Genomic DNA, 18,075 nt, shown 5'->3' on the forward strand with positions numbered 1-18,075 from the left:
CCCGCTTTCCACCCACCCCTCTCCCCAGGCCCCGCCAGCCAGAGTCCACTTTGTGCGGTTTGCCTGCTCTGGAGTCCAGTGTGGCCCGTTTTCAAGGTTCACCCGCAGTGCCTGTTCGCACGTGTTCCGTTTGGGCACTGGGTTGTGACCTTTGGTTTTCCCTGACAGTTTGGATGGTTCTCGATCTGCCGCACGCTCCTGACAGCACGTGCAGCCTCGCCATCCTTGCTTTTAGCACGCACTCTGGCTGGACCTCTCCCCCGAGCAGTCCGCGGTCTCTGACTGCCTCACCAGCGCTACAGTTCAGTCGTGTCTATTCTCCGGCCTTCCTTAGGCGGCGTCCCACCTTCCCGTGCACAGGAGGCACGGGAAACATCGGGGCTTGGGTCAGGCACACCTCAGTCTTCGAAGTAACATCCTAGCTTTTCCAAACCCTATGGGACCATTTCCTTCAACCACCACGGGCCCACCGGGAGCCGGTGTCCACGCGGTGGCAGTTGGTGAAGGCTCACAGCCCCCTCTGCAGAGACCAGGCAACTGGCCCTACTATGTCCACTCTGTCCCCAGCAGGCGCAGGCAGCTCCAGCGTCCGGAATGCCCCAGGAGAAGCATCGAGAACGGCCAGCACACCGTCAGAAAAGCTGTACCGGTGAGCAAGACGTCCGCCCGTCCACCCTAATCCTCGCAGGGACACTGGTGCCACACAGGGTTAAGTGCTCGGCTGCCAGCCGAAAGCAGGGCTGCGGTCCAATTCTGCAGACCCCGGAGCAGCTCACCCACACCCCCGGGGTGGCCTGAATCGGCAAGGCTCTGCAGCGCCAACAGCCATTTCCTGTTGGAAGCCTCCAGGTTCCCACGCAGATTTGGCCTATCATTTCAGACAAAGTTACTCAGCGCCCGCCTGGCCATGAGAAAGGTTCTTAATCTTGCCCCGATGTAGCATGAAGTGCGGGTGTCTGCGCTTGCAGGCCCCCCTAGATGGTCCCAAGGAGCCCTGGTGGTGGACTGGCTGTGCTTTGTTGGGCTGCTAACCCCAAGGTCAGCACTACGAGACCCCCAGCCCCTCCCCCGGAGAAAGAGGAGGCTTTCTGTTCCCATCCACAGCTAGTCTCAGGAACTCACCGGGGCAGTTCCTGTCCTGCCCTGCAGGGGTCACTGTGTCTGCCTCGACTCCGTGGCTTTGTTTTTAGGTTTGAGTCCTTCCAGCACCCTGTCCCTAGGCCAGGGGTTCTCAAACTTCCTCAAGCCACGGCCCTTTCAGACAGTCCCTCGTGTGGTCCTGACCCCCCCCCCCCACCATAACATTATTTTTGTTGCTACTTATCGCTGTCATTTTTGCTACTTTTATGAATCAGGCAACCCCTGTGAAAGGGTTGTTTGCCCCCCAAAGGTGTCGCAACCCACAGGTTGAGAACTGCTGCCCTAGGGGGACACGTGGCCCACGCCTCTAGACAGACAGCAACTCTTAACACGACCCCACCTAAAGCCCACCTTCCGCACCAAGGCAGGCTCTGCACCCCAAGTGACAGGTGGCATTTGAACAAGCCCACCTCCACACAGCCCACCAGGGAGGCAGGGCGTGCTCACCATTAGCTGGGGTGATCTTTCCCGTGGCCGTGGGGCCGCCGTGAGGATGTCAAGGGGCTAAGACCTCCTCCCCTCTGTCAGAAGTCCCTGGGCAGCACAAACTGTTTGCACTCAACTACCAAAGGTTGAGAGTTCAAATCCACCCAGCAGTGCCTTGGAAGAAAGGCCTGGCAGTCTGCATCCACTAAGATTTCAGGCAAGGAGACCGTTTGGACGGTTCCGCCCTATCACTCACGGGGGCGCCATAGGTCAGAACCCTTCCAATGGACCTGCCCCCATGTACCCAAGGACATACTGGTGCCTGGAGATACGGGACCAGCGCACGTGAGGTAGGACCCCCTCAGTGCAGTGAAGCAAGGCCACACTGGACAGATGCCCACGTTGCAAAGCCGGGGAAGAGACGCTGCCCACATCCCTGTAGAGCTGGGCAGGCTGAGTTGGAGCCAGGCAAGGAGGGCAGGTGGGGTCAGCCAACCACGGGAAGGTCAGAAGCGAAGGCCCTAAGGCCGGCCTCGTGCCTGTGTCCTTTCTCAAGACCCCCGGGACTCCTGCTCTGAAGGCACACGGGGTCATTGTCCTGCTTTTAATAGGTGTGTTATTTCTAAGTTGGCTTTTTCACCCCAAAACAGACAGACACACCCACACCCACTCCCCGGCCTCTCCCGGGCCTGAGGACCACCCCATCCCCGCCCTGGGGGGGGGAGGGGCCTCCATTTGACACAGCTCCTCCCTTTCAGCGGCTCAGTGCTAGATTTCTCACTTGACGGCTCTGAGGAGTTCGATATTAATGCTTTCGAAGACATCATTGCTTTCTATGAAAGCAAGAAGTAAGTGTGCTCCGGCCTCTGAGCCCGAGCCCAGGGAGGCACAGGAGGGGCCGGCCCACCGCCCGGGCAAGGAGAGAGCAGAATGGGCAGCAGCGGGGTGCAACGTGCTGGCCAGATTTGGCCCTGGTGGGAGGGGGAGGGGCTTAGCGACAGTGACCCCGGGCACGGAGGAGGCGTCCACTCACGGCGCAAAGCGTGATGCCTCTCTTGTCTTTGCTCTGTGCCTCCCTGGAGAAGGAGGGCCTGGAGGTAAGTGTGGCCCCGGGCCGGGCACGCCATCTGGATCACGCCGCCTGGTGCATGGAACACAGATGGGGGGTGGGGGCCACGCTCAGGCCTTCCCCCCCGCCGCCTTGAGCTCAAACGTGCACGTGAAGCAGTCCACCCCAACACTCGGGGGTCCTTCCAGAAAAGTCCTACCAAGGCCTTCCTGGTCCCTGTAGTCTAGCAACTCCCTTGGAAAGCATCCGATTTTCCTCTCTGAACGCCCATCAGGCATTGGAGTGGTCAGCTCTGGCCAGCAGCAGCGGTTGGACACAATGAAACTCATCAGATAGATTCATTTCAAACAGGCTCTAGTCCCCCACCCCTGCCCCCCACGGCACTGCCGCCCTCCACCTCCGGGTCATCCCCTGGTGTGAGGCCACCCTGTGTGCTGGGTGTTGAGCAGCCTCTCAATAGCACCCCTTCCCCTGTGTCCCCCAGGTGCGACAGCCACAAATGTCCCCAGACCTGGCCAGCATCTGCTAGGCGCAGATCGGCTGTAGCTGAGAAGCACCCTGTTAAACTCTGGCCTGGATGTCCAAAATTACCTCCCTCCCAAGCTCCCAGACATAACCACACGGGTGACTGGGAGCGGCCTCTGGTTCCCAGCAGACCCTCGGTCTCAACTCTGCTGGCAGCTGCTCTCAGAGAGGGGGTCAGCCCCCCTCCAGGCCGATTCCCCTCCAGGCCCAGGAGGAAGGTGCCAATCACACTTGCATGTTTCAGCTCCGGCAGCCCGGGGAACGGCATGGGACCCCGTGGTGGCGGGCCTGCCGCTCTAACTCGGTCTTCTCTCTGTCACTGAACTCACCCCTCACCCCCCAGAGATTTGCATGACCAAATCATCAAGACCATCAAGGGGCTGCCCTGGCAGGGCGAGGACCCCCGGCGGCTGCTCCAGTCCCTCAGCCGGTTCCAGAAACCCAGGGCCTTCATCCCGTGAGTCCCGCCCAGAGCTGCAAGGCCCCCCCCCTCCTCCCAAACACCCCGAAAGTGCAACAACTGCCCCGCCATGCCTGTGGCCAGCTCGCCCGTACGCGCCCTCCAGCTGCTAAACACTACACCCAGCGCTCACGTCTGCAAAGCAGCTCCCAGCTAACCCACTTCATCGCCGGCGGGGTGCCTACCTGCCCGCCCGCACGTGTCCCCGTGGCAGGCAGAGCGAACAAAGCTTGCTCCTGCTGCTATCTGAGCCGGGCTTTCCCAGAGAAGCCGAACCACAGGGAGCTTCTATGTGGATGCGCAGGGAGAGTGGGGTCTGCCTCATGGGCTTGGCCACGCACTGTTGTGGGGACTGGCAAATCCAAAACCCCTCAGTCAGACCTCAGGCTCTGGGAGAGTCCTGCAGGCTCGAGTCCTGAGACCCCAAGGTCAGAGGTCAAGGGACAGGATGAAAGCGGGCTGAGAGAGAGAACAAGTTCCGATAGAATCAACCCATACCCTGAGGGAGCTCCCCTTTCTAACCGATGGGTGAATTATCCGGGCGACTTGATGGAAAGTGACTAGGTCCCATTGTAAAAAAGCAGCCACAGATGAGCCTAGTCACACCTGGGCCTTCGTGAGCATCTAAGGAAGTCTTTCTGCAAGGAGCGAGGGAAATTTAGGGGTCTCCACCCAAGGCAAGCTTGGAAAAGTAGAGGGGCAGTCAGGAGGAGGAAGGCCCTTCAGGTAAACTGACCAGCGGCCTCATCGGGGCCACACACAGCAGAGGGTGTGAGGGCAGCCTGGGCCGGGCTGTCGCCTTCTTTCCTGCACGGGGTCGCTGAGTCGGAACCGACCCAACAGCCACCACGCAGGCCGCGGCTCCATTTGCAGATAACAGTAGACTAGGACCCCAGGTTGGTCCTGATGCCCAACTGCCAACTTGCCGAGGGACGTGACCCGGAAATCACCGAGGGCGCACTTGGCATGAGCATGGTGGTCCTCAATGCCTGTGTGGCACCAGCCCAGTGCCAGGTCAGGCAGCTCAACCAGAAGGCTCCCACGGTCATGGCCGGACCTGTAGGGGCCACTCTGGGCTCAGACCAGCCAGGAGCCAGCCTTGTCCCCGCCAGGGAGCCAGTTTGAAAGTGTGGGTTGCGGTACCTTTCTCAGCCCCACGCAAGCTCCACTCTGAACAGAGCGTCGGAAGTTCAAGCCTACCCAGAGGCAGCACAGAGAAAGGCGGGGTGGAGGGGAGGGAGGGAATCAGCCGCAGCCACCCCAGTTCTTGTGTGTTTGCCCCCAAAGGGGTGGAGAGGCAGCCTCACACCCCAGGGCCTCTCGGGTTCTGGGGGGGGGGCACCTGGCGCTGGCATCTGCGCTGCTGCTTGGGTCCCTCAGCCAGTCTGTAACCCGAGCCAAGCTGCTCTTTCGTGAAATTGCTTTGTGTACAAGGTTCAGTGGCATGTCTCAGCACATGGGTGGGGAGGGCGCAAAGGTACTGACCCCCCTCCCTCCCTCAGCCCCAGGACCAACTTCCGTCTCTCCCACCAAGGCCGTCCCAGTCCACCCACACCATGCACAGCAGAATAAACGCCGCCCAGACCCTCCCCGGGTTGCTGTGGATCAGACCTTGCCATCCACAGGGCTTTCCTGGGCTGGTCTTCAGAAGGTCGCCAGGCCTTTCTTCCTAGTGCATCTTAGCCAGGAAGCTCCACTGGCACCTTCTCCTCGCTGGCGGGCACGTAGGCAGTGCCTGCCGGGAAACCGAGCCCCTTGGACATCTTTCCCAAGTGTAGCAATGGAGCGGGGACACCCGCTGGGCAGACACACTGCTCTGGCCTGCCGTGTGCTTGTTTTTGCATGTGTGGCAACGTCAGATGCAGGCAGTACTCCCAGCTCACGACGACGGGCTTCCTTCCGTTCCAACAAGTCGTCTTGAGCCAGTCCACTCATACCCGCCCCCGCCCCCCGTGCATACCTTTTTTATTTTAGGTGTCCATCATCATTGCCCTTAATTTAGCAGCGACTTTGTAAGTCCTACCCTTATTTATCTTTAGGGACTGAAGACGTTACATGTTAACTAAGAGAGAAACATGTCCCTTAAAAAAAACAGACAAGGCTGGCATTTTGTCCGTTGCCATGGTGACATCCCTCCCACACCCCCGTGCAAGGTTCCGGATTATCCCTGGGAGTGAAGGTCAGAGTACGTGGAGAGATTTGTATGGATGGTCCCTTTGGGTGCCCCAATGCGACATGGGGTATGCGTTACTGGCCGCATGTACCCACTCACCCACCCCCAGGTAAAGATGGCACGCGTGTGTTCCACCATGAATGCCAGGGACAAACGACATTTCCCACGCCAGCCTGTCCTCCACGTCTGCAGCTCGGAGCTGCACAGATTTTCACCTCTGTTTGTCCCTGAGCTCACGGCCTCGGAATTCTGCTGTGGGCCCATCCCGTCGACCCAGCTCCCCTCTCACCGGGGAGACCATCGACAACTAGCCTAATGATTGGCTGTTGGAACCCATCCGTGGTGCTGCGGAAGAAAGGCCTGGCTCTCTTGTGTATGAGGATGAGCTTTTCCAGCCCATTGTTGGTCAGTCAGCCCCTCTTCCCCCTGATAACCTAAGGGACATACACACTCACAGAGAGAGAGAGGCCCTACCCGTCTACCAGAAGCAGAGGTCAGCCCCTGAGAGGAAGCCTCCCACCCACCCCGCTCCTTCCCCGGGGTCCCCACGGCCTGGCAGTGGCAGCCTTGTTGCACTTCCTCTTCCTTCCACTCTGCTCTCGCCTGGTCTAACCCGCAGAGCGCGGCTTGCTCTACTAACTCCAACACCGCGCTGCCTTCCTCTCATTCACGAAACCATTTTTAATATTTCGACAGGAAAAGTAAAGGTATCAAACAAAAGCAGACCATTCCCAAGGTAAACACTCGCGGCTCCCCCAAAGACGAACTCTCTCGACCTTGCTCCTTGGGGGAGGGGGGAGCACCTGGCTGGAGGCGGTGTCCCAGAGAAGGACAGACAGATGAGGCGGGTGGGGAAGTGACTCTAACTTCCAGAGCTTCTTGGAGACCTTCCCCCTCACAAGTCACCTCTCCCCACCCTCACTACACCCCCTTTTTTTATTCCTTAAATGTTGAAATTACTTGTGAGCTGCCTTTGGGCTCTCGGCAGCAGATGCCAAGGAAGGGACTCATGCATGATGTGGGTACTGGGGAGCTCCTGAACCTGGGGCGTGGGGAGGATGGGCAGGAGAGCATGCGCCCCACTGGCTGAGCCCACTCCTCAGCCTGGTCTGTAGGGAGCCCTGGAGCATAAGCAGACCTCAACTTGCCCAGTCCAGTGGCAAGGGGCTTGCGGTTAGACCTCCCACATGGACCCATCATGAGCTACAGGACACGGCCCCTCAGTGAAGGCAGTTCTGCCAGGAAGGAGAGAGAACGGGGTCCAGCCCCACAGCTGGGAGCGCTCCCCAGCTGCTTCTCCTTCTGGAAACTTCAGGAAGTTTCTAGATGCACGAGGACAGTCTCAGTCTGGCCAGCCACTGGGAGGGAGTCGGGGGTCAGCTGGGCAGCCCGTGGGTAGCACAGAAGGGGAAGACCCAGTAGCCATGGGTCACCCACATGACCCTGGGAGGGAGGTAGCGACTAAGCCTGACAAGAGGACACTGCTGCCGAGGGCCAACCTCGGGACTGAGACGGTGAACCTTTGCGTCCTTGGGGGAGGGCCACGCCCGTTGGTGCTGGGCAGGGCAAGCCAGACCCCAGACCCTGCCCATTTGTCCTAGAACCTGTTGGACTCCAAGTCCCTGAAGCTCATCATCAGCATGACGCTGCACGACCGCACCACCAAGTCGCTCCTGCACCTGCACAAGAAGAAGAAGCCCCCCAGCATCAGTGCACAGTTCCAGGTGGGCCGCGGGGGTGGAGGCACGGGGGCAGGGTAGCGAAGCAGACTTCAACACAGACTTACCTGGGATCCCGAGCATGTCCCACGGCGACTCGGCTGGCGTTTGTGCTGGAACATTCTCTGTGCCGTGTAGGATGTTGCGCAGCATTCCTGATCCCCACTCACTCGGTGCCCCCAGTTGTGGCACCCCAGAAAGGCCCCCAGGTATCCCCCGTGTCACTCGGGAAGTGGGGAGCTGGGGTCGCAGGGGTGGGAGAACCACCGGGCCATGGGCCTTATAGTCCGCACATTGTTTAGTGGATTCAAGACTGCATAGACGTTCTCAGGTGCTGCACACCTTTAAATGCACAAACTGAGTGGAGAGGGGTGAGGCAGGAGGGCTCCTCAGGGGGAATTTACTCTGGTGTGTGGTGTGAGGGAGGGAACACCTCCGTTGCTTCCGCCCCCACAGAGGGCAGCAGCATGTCCTCACCGCCGCACCTCGAACGTCTGGTTCCAGATCATTCTCTGTGGTGGGGCCATGCTGTGTCCTGTTGGCTGTTGAGCACTGCCCCTGGTCTCTGTCCATGTGTATTAGTCTGGGCTGACTAAGAACCAGATTCATGGACACTCGTGTATAAGAAAGAGCAGTTGAATATGGAGACAACATCGGAGCCTAGTCCAGATCAAGTCCATGAGTCCGATATTAGCCCATGTGTCTGACAGCAACCTAGAAAGTGCCCTTCAGACTCACGAAACACATGCAGTGACGCTGAATGCAGGAAGATCGCAAGCCAGTGGGTGGGAAGTCTTGTGGATCCAGTGGCACTATAAGTATCTCAGCTCTAGCAGGGGTCTCCATGTGGCTTCTCCAGCCCCAGAGTTCTGGCTCTATCAGCCTCTCCCCATATGTCTTCTCAAAAGGGGTACCTTGCGGGCGTGGGGGGGGGATCTCCCACCTCCCAGGAGGAAGACAGGAGTTCCCAGAATCCTCAGGAGAAGGCCATGCCCTCACAGGCCTCACTGGCTCTGACCTGATTGACAGGCTAGACTCCACCCCTTCCCTCTTAATCCTCTCAAATTGACAAGCGGTTATATAACTACCACACCATTAGATGCCAGAAACCCGCACACAGAGGCTCCTACACCACACGCGTGTTCTCTCCACCCCCATGGCGACCATGGCACCCACAAACCCCTACAGTGACCTCCCAATGTCCTCTGGGGCGGAAGTGCTCTGGGCAAGGACCAGTGGGCCACAGGCCGCGTGGCCAGCACATTGGTTGACCCAGCGCCCAGCTGGATCACTGGTCCCATCCGGCCTTTTCCTGGCTTCCAGGAAGGAGGACAGGCTTAGAGGGAGGCCACAGCTGTCCACCTCACCATTTGTCTTCTCGTTCCTTCACCGTCTCCCGTCTGAGTGCCATTCCCACCCATGCTGTTAGGAGACCTTCAGGGCACACCTGCAAGGTTGGGGAGCGTCACTGTCCACCGCAAGACACACACCAGCCCAGTGGTTCCCACGCCTGCCATTCGGTCACCTAGATCGTTCTCGGAGCAACAGCCTGCTCCCCTCGCTGCTCTCACCGAGCCTCGCGGGTTGCCGTTGCCACTCCTTAAAGAAGCACAGGGCTCAGGCAGGGCGACTACTCAGCCGCTCGTGAGCGTCTGTGTGAATCCAGAAGCCTGGCTGGGTCTGAATTCCCAGGACGCACTTGGCCCTTCCACGTGTGTTTCCGACAAGCAGCACGCGGGAGGTGGCTCTTGGCTCTCAAGGGCGGCAAGGGCCCCTAGGGACTCCCCAGCACGGGGCCACCTCTTGACCATAACCTGTGACTTCAAGTGCTGCGGCCTAGGGCCTGTGTTGTGACTCATATCCCCTGTGGCAAGTGGCATGCTCCGGGCACTGTCAACGCTCCCGGCTCAGCAGTCTTCTCCGTCTCTCCCTAGACGTCCCTGAACAAGCTCCTCGAGGCGCTGGGAAAAGCAGAGCCCTTTTTCATCCGCTGCGTCCGCTCCAACGCAGAGAAGGTGAGGGTCCGGGGGTGTTGGCCTTGGCACTGACCCAGTTCCCTGGGTGTCCCCCCTGACGGCCCAGGGCGGACAGGCACAGCCTTAATGTCCCGTGCGTGTGGCTCATTACAACCACTTTGAAGGCAAGACCATGGGGGCGTCCGGTGGGGAAGGGGCTCAGAGCCACAGACAAGGCACTGGCAGGTCAGAGCTCAGGGGTGGGGAACAGGCAGAGGGTTGGCAGGATGTCTGTGTGGAGGATCACAGACGAACGATGGGCAGTGTGGGGAGAGAATGGAGTGGACGAAGCTGGAGACGCTCCTGCCTCCCCAGCACAGGTGACAGTCGGGCTGGGTGGTCAGACAGGTTCTGGGTGACGATCAGGCTGGGGCTGTGGGTGAGGGCACCCTGGAAACGAGCGCCTGGGCGCCCGCCCACCCGCCATTTCAGAAGGAGCTGTGCTTCGACGAGGAGCTGGTGCTGCAGCAGCTGCGCTACACGGGCATGCTGGAGACGGTGCGCATCCGGAGGTCGGGCTACAGCGCCAAGTACACGTTCCAGGTACGGCACGTGCCCACACACAAGTGGATGCTCACACGTGCAGGCGCACGCAGACACGCACCGTCAGAATAAACCGTGTCCCGTCCATGCCCTCCTGAGCCCAGCGTGGCAGCCACCATGTGGACCCAGCTCGTGAGGGCCTTCTTCTTTCTCACGGTCCGTGTGCTTCGCCGGGCAGACGTCCCGCACCGGAGACCGTTCCAGCTCCAGGCGAGCCCGCAGGGCAGGAACAGGCCTGACCAGCCGTGTGCTCGCGGCCACTGTGGCCACCACTGCGCCAGTCCAGCTCAGTGAGGTGCCTGCTTTTCTTGGCCGATTGCCCACTTTACCAGTTTTCCGTTGGTTTGTTTTTAGTACAAGCAAAGCCAGTGTCACATTACTGGGCACAACCAGGACCAAAGCTGGGGTGCAGGCAGAGAGGGCCACGAATGTCCACACCACGGTGCTGAGTGCCATAAATCAGTGCTTCCTCCATCTCGTTCACAGGAGCTCTCTAGACCAGGCGCACGTCCGCGGGTCCCGGGGCAAGAGGAGGCGTGTTTAGGGGGCCATGGTGTGTTTATGGGGTGGGAACAAAGGCAATGCGTCGTGTGTTCCCATCCCGCCGATGCCGACCCTCTAGGACAGGGTAGAACTGCCCCTGTGGGTTTCCGAGACTGGAGCTCTTTACCAGAGTAGAAGGCCCCCGTCTTTCTTCCTCGGAGCTGATTGACATCCAGCAGAACTTAGTATCCCTGGTATTGCAAAATCGTACCCCCGGGAGTGTTTCATCGGGAGAGGGAACCAGGGCACCCTGTGTTCACGGACAGTTCGTGGTTTTGGTGAGGAAACAGAAAGGCAGACCCACGTGTGGCCCAGCCTCAAGGAAGCCACACATCGTGAGCTCCCGGGCAGCCTGTCTCCTGGGCCCCCCTCACCTGTGTCGGCTCCAAATCAGCATTGCCCAGGGAACACCCGAGGACAGAAGATGGTGGCACTGCGCGCCTACAGTGAAGCTGAGCCAGGTGATGCTCTCGCAAAGACCGTCCACGCTCCAGGAAGCCTTGGAACGAGGCCCGGCCCCAGGATCACTCTTTCTGGGGCTCACCTCTCCTCCCCGTTCCCTAGGACTTCACGGAGCAGTTCCAGGTGCTGCTGCCCAAGAACGCCCAGCCCTGCCGAGAGGTCATCTCCGCACTGCTCGAGAAGATGGCCGTGGACAAGAAGAACTACCAGATCGGGAAAACCAAGGTCAGCCCCAAGCCACTGGGCCTCCCTGAGCAGTGAGGCCCTGTGTGGAAGTGGGCTTCCTGGGGCCCGGCACTGTTACCCAGCAGGGAGGTGGACGAAGGCACAGGGGCTTAGGGCTCAGACAAGCTGCCACGTGTCCGATCCCCGTCTCCCCTTACTCGGGACGGGCCAGCCTGCTAGTGGACGGGGCACTCACGGTGATCAGCGGCTGCAGGTCATCGGCCCTGACTGCAACACTGTGCAAGCATGTGCCGCCGGCGATCGCTGCAGATCAGAATGAAGTCTCCCCGCCCAGGGGCGGGGGGGGGGGGTTGAAAACTGACCACCAGGCCTTGGTGTGCAGGCCGGGTATTTCTGTTGTCTGACAACTTTCCTTCACCTGCCCACTCCTGAGATGAATCTCGAATCCGCCATCTCCTTTCTGTGTGTGTGCGCTTAACAGGAACAAACTGCCACCTGTGTTTTCAATAACTGGTGAGCTCAGCTCCCCATTAGGGCCTCACCTGGCCTTTTAAATCTCCCACAGCCCCTACAAACATTTGAAAAGTTAAGCCTAGAATTACCATATAGCCCAGCAATTCTGCTCCCCAGTTACCTTTCCAAAAGAGTTAAGAACAGGCATCCAAACCAAACAGTGCACACCAGGTTAGAGCAGACACGGCCGCGAGAACCCAAGGGCAGGCACCGCCCACGTGCCCGGCAGCAGGTGGTGGGTAGACCCAGTGCGGCCCACCCTGCCGTGGAATCTCATTCGGCCATCACAAGGAATGACGTGCCAATTCGGGTGACAACCTCAAAGCATGGCCGTGTGGAATGCACCAGCCACAGCTGGTCACAAGCCGGGGCCCCGCTAGGATGAGCGAGCAGAGAGACCGCGATTAGTGGTTGCCCGGGGCTGGGAGCCGAGTGAACAACAGCTAAGAGCAGCGGGGTGCGGGGTTTTCATGTGGGGTGATGAGAATGTTTGGAAACTTGAGAGAGGTGGCGGTCACCAAACATGAATGGACTAAATGCCCCTGAAGGGGGCCCCTTCAAACGGTGAATGGTTGCTAAATTTCACCTCCACGCATTTAGAACAAAGGCCCCTCACCTTCCCCCATGGACTGTGCACAGAGGAGTTTAGGGTGGGCCTCCCCGCTGACCATCTCTGCCCACCACCCGCCATGACCAGGTGTTCCTGAAGGAGCTGGAGAGGCAGGCCCTGCAGGAGACGCTGCACAGGGAGGTCGTGCGGAAGATCCTGCTGCTGCAGAGCTGGTTCCGGATGGTTCTGGAACGTCGCCACTTCCTGCAGATGAAGCGCGCAGCTGTCACCATCCAGGTACCATGGAAAGCCGGAGGTCTGTGGCGGAGCAGCAGGGCCACCAACACCCGGCCTTGACTGTGTCCTCCGGCCCCCCAGGCCTATTGGCGTTCCTACCGAGTCCGGCGAGCATTGGAGAGAACACAGGCAGCCGTGTTCCTCCAGGCTGCGTGGCGGGGCTGCCGGCAGCGCACAGCCTACCAGCAGCAGAGACGAGCCATCATCCACCTCCAGAGCCTCTGCCGGGGCCACCTGCAGCGCAAGCGGTGAGCAGAACATTCCGAAATGTTCCAGAAGCTGGAACCAATGAGCAACCTGAAACACTCCAGAGGCCATTCTGGAGGCTGCGGAGTGCTGGCAGGCCAGGGGACATCAGGTGGCAAGAACCAGACATCTGGGGAGGAAGCCTCATGTTGGATACGGTCAGGGGGCCCCCTGCAGCTGACCCACCCTGGGCCAGGCAGCGAAACATCCCCACCCTCACACCCACACAGCCCTGGGCATTCACCAGGTGGACAGTGGGGTCTACCACATCCACAGGCTCCAAGACCAGCCCTGTCCCCTGACCTACTCCCCCTCTGGCCTATCCTGTGACTCCTACCAGCATTCAGCCACAGGACCCCGCCTCGAACCAACACACACACACACACACACACACACACACACGCCAGAGCTCACAGCCAGGGCGGTGGCCCCAAACAGTCCCAGAAAGAACCCCAGAGGTCTTCTCTCAGGACCCCCTGCAGAGCAGAGTTCCCGAGGGCCCCTTCCTAGATGACAGATCTGCTCATGCCCCTGCCCTGGTCAAGCTTATTCCCAGCTCCCCTCCGACCTTGCTCTGAAGTGGGTGGGCACCTGTGTCTGAGGCAGGCTCATCTCGCACCTCCCCGCAGCTTCAGCCAGATGGTCTCGGAGAAGCGGAAGGCGGATGAGGAGAGGGAAGCACAGCGGACCGCACAGGAGCCCCCCGCGGAGGCCAGCGGGGAGCAGGAGCCAGAGCTGATGCCCCCTGAGGACCCTGAGCCCCTGGCCGAGCCCGAGCCTGAGCCTGAGCTGCAGCCCAGTGACGGGCCGCCTGCAGCAGGCTTCCCCAAAGAGACAGAGGCCCCCGACCCAGAGAAGCCCACGCCAACCCAGAGACTGCTGGCTGACAGTCAGGAACGAGCCCCCAGCAGCCGCGAGAAGCGGGAGTCCCGGCGGCAGAGGGGCCTGGAGCACGTGCAGTTCCAGAACAAGCACATCCAGACCCATAAGGAGGAGGAGGGGGCCCTCCAGGGAGCTTCCGGAAAGGCAGGGCCAGAGCTGGGGGAGAACCTTCCAGAAGAGCAGAAAGAAAGCCGGGAAGAGGGCACTTCCTTGGAGACAGAACTCGAGGCCAAGGGCGGGTCTCCCCCCACACCAGCCCCAGAGCAGTCACAGGCCACGGTAGCCGGGGAGACCCCCCAGGACACCCTGGAGGGAAGCCCAAGCTCCAGCCCTGTGGAGCGGCCCACCAGCCTGGCCCTGGACAGTAGAGCCGGTGCCCCAGAGACCCCCAGGGACAGGAGCAGGTCAGGCGACAGCTCCAGCGGCTCGGCCCAGATCCAGCGGCACCGCGACGCGGACACGGAGCGTCTGGCCAATGCGGTAGAACAGTGGCGTGGCAAGAAGCTCCTGGCCACCATGCCCTGCCCTGTGCTCAGCCAGTCCCTGGACCTCAGCGAGCGCTACCGGCCTGCGTCCACGCCCACCGAGTAAGCCCGCGCCTGCCCATGTCTGAGCCCTGGGGCCCCTTAGTGTTCAGGGGTTAAGGGGCACCAGGGGGCTGCACCCAGGCCCAGCTCCGAAACCCTCAAGCAGCTCCACCCTCAGGCTCCACCAGGTGTGGGGCCCCCAAGAAAGTGGGGTGAGAGGGGCAGGCAAGAGGCTCAGAGCCAGGTGGAGGCCCCAGCCTAGAACTCAGGGGCACCTGTGGAAACAGCAGATCATACGCACACAGGAGAATCACCCTAGTCTAGAGGGAAGTGCACCCCAGGGTGAGGGGTCCCAGACCCACCACCCTCTGTGCGGTCCTCAGTTGCCTCATCGACTAAAGTGCCGACACATACCATGTGTATCCGGGAAGGACAGGGTGACAGGGCTTCTAAGGGCTGATGTGTCATAACTAGGCCACCGGAGCTTTCTTCTGAGCCACCGATGAGTGGGCTTAAAACTGACACTTGTCGCTCAGCCCAGCACAGTCACCGTCCCCAGCCCAGGGCAATGGGGCTGATCCGCCTGAAGTTCGGGGAGCACAGAACTTGGCACACCGTGACCACCCCAAAACAGTACGACTCCAGGTGTCGGGCCCTGTCCCAGAGTGCCTTCCCGAGCAAAGAACGTTAGAGGATGGACGTGGGCCTTCCGGGAGGACACTGCGTTCCAGATACTTCTCTGTGTACCGGAGCCGGTGGAGCAGCCTCGCCAGCCTCCACCACCTGATGCTATTAGTCATGGCCAGGGCTCCCCACTGGCCAGAGCTGCCCTGTGGTTAGATGATTCCACTGACCTCTCCCATATACACACACGACTCTGTACCATGATCACCTGGCCTACTGAAGCCCTAAGGTGCTTCCCATTTAAACCCACACACTGAGTGGGAAGGAGGGGGGGCAAGTCACAGAGCTCATGGCTACTGTGCCATGTGTACAGTGACCTCAACTGACGATACAGTCTAACTTTTTCAGAATAGTACTCAATCATAGGTTGTGAGGCAGGGATCGAACCCAAGGTCCCCCATCCTCCCCTCCCCCCCCCCAGATCATTGTGGACATTTAATTCTAGAACATTTTCTGTGGTGCAGACCACCCTAGGGGTATAGGGCGTTGGACTGCATCCCTGGCCTCTAACCATCTGTGCCAGCAGCATCCGACATATCCCCCGATATTGCCAGTGTCCCCGGGGAGCGGAGTCACTCCAGGTCAGACTCAGCACCCTGAGGCTCACACCTGCGCACTCACGCCCATTTCGGTGGTCTTCCAGGGAGAGGCGGAGTTCCTTATCCACAAGCGACATCTCCAGACTCACATGTCCGGCCAGGACCCAGGTACAGTGTCCAGCACGGCGCACACCCGGGGTCTCCTCCATAACCCTGCATGGAGGGAGGGAGCGAAGGCCAGGGCACAGGGGCTGGGGGCCACTCTTCCTCCACTGACCCAGCTGTCCCCTCACAGCCCTTGGCAGAAACCGTGGACGGAGAGCCCAGCTCTAAGAAGCCAGTGGTCCAGAAAAAGAAGTCGGGTGACCTGGCCTCCAGCACAGACTCGGGGCTGTCCCCAGGCTCCCAGGTTGATTCCAAGTGAGTGACTGGAGCGTGGCGGGTACGATCGGGCACTCTGCGCCTCGGGCAGTGCAGCCTGCCTTCCCCCACCTGTGTGCCGTGCACTGACTGAAGCTGCAGCATGGCTATGGCCAGCAAGTGTGCCCCGCTGAGACCTGGGTCTGGTGGGGCTGCCACCTTTGGACCTGCTGACACGCTGTCCGGTCCTGCAGAGCACTGTTCCAAGGGCTTCAGTGGTGATTGTTTTTCAAGGATATATCCCCAGGCCTTTTCTCCCGGGTACCTCTAGGTGGATTAGAGCCCCCAAGCTTTAAGATGCCAAGCGCTTAATTTTCTGCACCATGCCCAGCACGGAGAGTCGGATCCGACTCAGCGACCCTGTGGGACTGAGTAGAGGGGCCCCATAGGGTTGTGGAGCCTTATTCCCAGTGTCCTGGCCTGGCGACACATCCATCCGTCCCCACATGGCCTTCTCCCCGTGTGTGTCGGTGCCAAGGTTGGAGGTCCACCCAGATCATCAGGATGGGCTCTTGCGCGTCTTAGCTAGTTACATCTACCAGGACCCTGTTGGCAAAGGTCTTGGTTTCCTTGGGTAGCGGGCACAAATAACCCCTGTGAGGGCATCGGAGGACAGATTCCTTTTCCCGTGGGGTCAGTGGCTGGAGCTCCAAGCCAGAGTTGTGACCATGACAAGTCCACGTGTGGGCCTCTTCCTGCCCCATATGCGCTAGTGTGTCCGTCAGGTAGACTAGAGAAACAAATCCACGCACACTCCTGTGTGGATAAGGAAGAGTGAGCTTCATGTACAAGAACAATGGAACACTGAGCAAACATCCCAGCCCAGTCCAGATCAAGTCCATAAGTCTGACATTAGGCCATATGGCCGATACCAGTCTATAAATTCCTCTTGAGACTCACGCAACACAGGCAGTGACGCCGAGTGCAGGAAGATCACAGGTCAGTAGGTGGAAACTCTTGTGGGTGCAGTGGCGGTAGAAGCATCTCAGCACTGACGTGGGTCTCCACGTGGCTCCTCCAGCTCCAAGGCTCTGGCTGCCTTCAGCATAGCTCCATGTGGCTTGTCAACAGGAATGTCTCTCAGGGAGTGTCTGGGTCCTGCCTCCAGCGAGCTATTTATCTCCGTAGCACCTCCAAATTGAGGTCATCAAGCTGCGACCTGGTTGACAGGCTGACCCCCACCCCTTCACTCTAAGTCTAAAGTTGACACCAGATTACGTAGCTTCCACAGCTAGCAACCCTTGGTGATACTTGGCGTACAGACGGGTCCTCATGTTGCTTCCCGGGGGGCAGGGGGGGGGGATAGAGAGAGAGAGAGAGTGTGTGTCTGTGTGTGTGTGTGTGTGTGTGTGTGTGTTTTCGCCCTGTTTATAAAACAGCGTGATCTTATTACCATCACAAAGAAAACTTGTTCCCAAACAGGGCCACGTTCACAGGAACGGGTGAGGACCGCGAGAGAGCTTTTGTTGTTAGGTTGTTAGGTGCCATTGACTCACTTTTGACCCACCGTGACCCTGGCACGACAGAATGGAACGAGGCACCGTCCTAACTGTTCCCACTGTCGCAGCCGTGGTGCCCGTCCATCTCGTCGAGGGCCTTCCTCGCCCTCACCGCCCCTCCGCTTCACCAAGCGCGCTGTCCTGACAGCACGCCCAGAGTACTGAGACAGCGTCTCACCAGCCTCGCTCCGAAGGAGCACTCCGGCTGTGTTTCACCCACCACACTGAAAAAGGGCGCATCCAGGTTTGAGATCCCAGGTCGTGCACACAGTCAGCCCTCTGCAGTTCCGTGGCCACAGCACGTGGTGGGTGGTTCTTCTCACCCTGGTGGACCTTCTCCAGCCCCTCTCTGTAGCCCGCACCGACGCTCAGCCATCTGCAGCGACAGAACAGAAGGGACCGTCCCCCACCCAGTCTGCCATCGCCCGGTGGCCCCGGGCGGGTCCCTCTCACTGAGGGTGTCCCTCGTGGTCCCTGACCAGTCCCTACAGCGCACTTGCTCTGCCCTGAAACTGGGAAGGTATCTCACCAGTCTGGCTTCCGAGGAGCATCCCGTCGTCTGTCTCTTGGGACAGGTTTGTTGGATCTGCCGGCAGCCCTGCAACATGCTGTGGGGACAAGTTACACTCCGTGATTCACACAGGTCACATTCTCTCTC

At 59.9% G+C, this 18,075-nt stretch overlaps 1 protein-coding gene across 9 annotated transcripts in view; it reads left to right on the forward strand.

Annotated features, from left to right (window-relative positions):
• Positions 1–18,075, forward strand: part of MYO9B (myosin IXB) — a 100,400-nt gene that overhangs the window by 72,342 nt on the left and 9,983 nt on the right. For 3 of the 9 annotated variants that reach the window (XM_075548672.1, XM_075548675.1, XM_075548703.1), the window contains exons 14-26: positions 568–649; positions 2,325–2,414; positions 3,504–3,617; positions 6,490–6,529; positions 7,395–7,517; positions 9,446–9,526; positions 9,959–10,069; positions 11,177–11,299; positions 12,471–12,620; positions 12,702–12,868; positions 13,496–14,335; positions 15,603–15,666; positions 15,794–15,918. In XM_075548672.1, coding sequence (XP_075404787.1) covers positions 568–649; positions 2,325–2,414; positions 3,504–3,617; positions 6,490–6,529; positions 7,395–7,517; positions 9,446–9,526; positions 9,959–10,069; positions 11,177–11,299; positions 12,471–12,620; positions 12,702–12,868; positions 13,496–14,335; positions 15,603–15,666; positions 15,794–15,918 — 2,110 coding nt within the window. The remainder of the gene's footprint in view (positions 1–567; positions 650–2,324; positions 2,415–3,503; positions 3,618–6,489; positions 6,530–7,394; positions 7,518–9,445; positions 9,527–9,958; positions 10,070–11,176; positions 11,300–12,470; positions 12,621–12,701; positions 12,869–13,495; positions 14,336–15,602; positions 15,667–15,793; positions 15,919–18,075) is intronic. The other 6 variants (XM_075548685.1, XM_075548718.1, XM_075548694.1 and 3 more) reach the window with 4 other exon arrangements.

Source organism: Tenrec ecaudatus, chromosome 1 (assembly GCF_050624435.1).
Source record: "Tenrec ecaudatus isolate mTenEca1 chromosome 1, mTenEca1.hap1, whole genome shotgun sequence".
In the NCBI taxonomy this organism is placed as follows: domain Eukaryota; kingdom Metazoa; phylum Chordata; class Mammalia; order Afrosoricida; family Tenrecidae; genus Tenrec; species Tenrec ecaudatus.